The sequence below is a fragment of the Anoplophora glabripennis genome, unplaced genomic scaffold (genome assembly GCF_000390285.2).
Source record: "Anoplophora glabripennis isolate ALB-LARVAE unplaced genomic scaffold, Agla_2.0 scaffold294, whole genome shotgun sequence".
NCBI lineage: Eukaryota > Metazoa > Arthropoda > Insecta > Coleoptera > Cerambycidae > Anoplophora > Anoplophora glabripennis.
In genome coordinates this window covers 602,028-605,163 of record NW_019416596.1, presented here as the reverse complement: position 1 = coordinate 605,163, position 3,136 = coordinate 602,028, and the positions used below count along the sequence as shown (strand labels likewise).

General features: G+C 29.1%; 1 protein-coding gene across 1 annotated transcript in view; it reads right to left on the bottom strand.

Annotated features, from left to right (window-relative positions):
- Positions 1-1,555: 1,555 nt before the first annotated feature.
- LOC108904619 (fatty acid synthase-like) overlaps positions 1,556-3,136 on the bottom strand; it is a 24,188-nt gene continuing 22,607 nt past the window's right edge. The window contains exons 19-20 of the mRNA XM_023455030.1: positions 1,941-2,180; positions 1,556-1,852 (exon numbers count right to left, since the gene is read on the bottom strand). Of these exons, the coding sequence (XP_023310798.1) occupies positions 1,745-1,852; positions 1,941-2,180 (348 nt within the window). The 3' untranslated portion in view covers positions 1,556-1,744. The remainder of the gene's footprint in view (positions 1,853-1,940; positions 2,181-3,136) is intronic.

Sequence of the window (3,136 nt, the reverse complement as noted above, 5' to 3'; positions counted from 1 at the left end):
GCGAAAATGGAAGAGGAAAAAAATGTTTGCAATTAATTTTTTTACAAAACATGTCTAGTTACAAATCGAATGAATCATGTTTATTATGGTAAAAATCGAAAAAATCGGAAAAATGGTTAAAAAACAATACTTTTTAGGGAATTTTTTTGAGGTTTTTAAATTGGGTATAGGACCTTCATACTTGGCTCAAGAAAAGTTCATGTTATGTAGAATCATCACACCAAATTTCATCAAAATCGGTTAGATAGATTTTGCATAATAATTTTGCAATCCAGATTTTGAAAAAAAATTGCAAATTTTCAAAAATTTGCACGGCAAAAAACAAGTCCCTTAGATTTAATCACATATAGAAGGGCCCTCAAGCTTTCAAACGCTTTTTGAAAAATTCGAATCCGTCAATTATTAGGAGAGCTCTGGCGCTTGTTTAAACATTGGTCGAATTTTTGTACTATAATTTTGTATTTTTGTAATATAATGAGTTAATTTCTCATTTGCTTATATTTAAAACAGTAAATAATATTTGAATTATACTTTAATCACAAAAGATGATGATTAAATTAATAATGAATGAATTAATTAATTAATTACTATTTTTCGACATATTTTGAAAATAATTGTTGTTTAAACAATTTTAGAATATTTAAATAAACCTGATTTTGAACTTTGATAAACTTTTAAAACCTGCTTTAAAAAATTTGATTTGATTGAATATTCACAAAGTTATTCTAATTGTTTATAAGTACAAAAATTCGACCAATGTTCAAACAAGCGGCAGAACTATTCTAATTGACGGATTCGAAATTTTCAAAAAGCGTTTGAAAGCTTGAGAGACCTTCTATATGTAATTAAAATTCCAAGTATCTAAGGGCCTTGGTTTCTGCTGTGCAAAATTTTGAAAATTTGCAATTTTTTTGAAAATCTGGATTGTAAAATTATTATGCAAAATCTATACAATCGATTTTGATGAAATTTGGTGTAATGATTCTACATAACATGAACTTTTCTTGAGCCGAGTATGAAGGTCCTATACCAACTTAAAAACCCCAAAAAAATAGTAATGTTTTTTAATCCCATATTTGGCGATTTTTTCGAGTTTTACAGTAATAATCATGATTCATTCGATATGTATCTAGTCATATTTTGTAAAATTTAATTACAAACATTTTTTTCTCTTCCATTTTCGCCTAAAATGAACTCTTGAAAAGATACAAAAATAAATAGGAAAAAAATAGACACTTTTCTAATTTTTTTAACATATTGTGCCGCCAAAAGTTAAGCCGACGTTTTTTTTTATGCGCATAGAAACATTTTTAATTCTAGTGATATTTGAAAGCCAAAAAGCCAAAAATATCGAATAAAAGAATGCTCTATGTAAGAAACCACAGGCGTACTACAAAAAGATTGAGGCGATCTATAGTTTCTGCAATTCCCCTTTCCTCCTGTGACACCCTGTATTTTGATAATGGGGCTCCAAAAAAAAAGATAATGATGGTGTGTTTATGCGTCTTCATTGTTAAATTTTTGTATGATATGAAAAATCATGTAAACAAAAGAAGAAGGTATTGATTTTATTGGTTCCTAAAGTAATTCTTACATCAATATCTGCACCTTATTTCAAATTAACTTCACGTTATAGTGAGATAATTTTTTATTACATATTTTTTTTACATTTCGTCTACACTGGACAACGTTAAAGTCATATTTATTTATAAAAACATAAATAATAACACCTTCTGTGCAAGCTTCAGAAGAAGGTGTTGATTTTTTCCGAAATAAGCCTGACGTTTTCTCCGAGCAGGACAGTGTTATGGTCTCCTTTTAACTTCACCAATTCCACGTCTTGATGGCAGACCTGAAAATTAAACACAGTAATATCATTTTAATGTAAAAAATCAAAACATCGTAAAAATTTGAAGTAGATATTGGAAATAGGTCATTACCTCGTGCAAATCGTAATCTTCGGAAGAAAGGACTTGGTCGCTGTTTCCCCTTACGAGTAATACTCTTCCATTAAACCTGCCTTTTGGCTGGTACGTAACGCCGGCTAAAAACCTTTTGTAGTACCCGTTGGCGGACACAGCCACGTCATCTACATCTAGCCCTGTTTCTTTTGATACCAATTCTGCGACGTACTTTAGTTGTTTCTCCCAGTCTCCCACCGCTTGTAACTGTTCTGAAAGCTAATAAATACGTTTATTATATTTTGTCCTGTTTTATTCAAGCAAAAACTTTCACTAAACTTAAGCCTTTGTGTAATTTTAATAAATAAACTAGGCTATTGAATATGCACTTTAGATAAGAACTACAACGTAACAGAAATTTTATTGTTTGATATGTTCAATTGACCCTAAAAAATGATAAAACTGCGGAGTGCTACCTTTTAAAGGAGTGCGTTTTTTGAGAACGAAGTAAAAAGGTGGTATTTTCAGTTTTTTGAGTTTTACTCGAAAACTATGAATTTTTTCTAAATAATTGTCAACAGAAAAGTTGTAGTAAATTGAATTTCCAATCGAAATGAGACCTTTTGAAGTCAAAAAAAATATTTTTAACAAAAATATGCCCAAAAAACGAGTAAAAAAAACGAAAAAATGTGTTTTTTTTTTCTTTTTGGTTTTTGGCCCACAACTTTTTTCTGAGAAGAGATACATTGGATCAAAGTTGGCTACTTTTTGGATTTTTGGCCAATTTTTGCCCTTTTTTGACAATTTTCATCTTATAACTTTTTTCTGAGTTAATTTAGGAATATGTAATGCCATATTCAAATGAAAGCTGGTTTCAAGACCTTTAAAATGGTGCCTGGTAGAATTTAACCAACGATACTTTTTCTTATTTTTATAAATTTTTTATTACTTTCGGTATTATTTTGTCTAATAAATTTATTTTTGTGAATGTGAAAGTTAAAATAAGTTTCTAGGTGATTGGATATTATTATTTATTTATTTAAACAACAGTTAATCATATATATCTTATAAATTTTCAGTTTCATTTAGTATATTTTCAATATTAATATCAATTTCGTCGTCATCATTTTCATCAATGTCCTCTTCAGAAAAATCAGGCTCATAAGCATTCTCACAATTTATTCCCCCACATTCTTTGCAGAACATTGAACATTTTATTCCCAACTTTCGGCAGC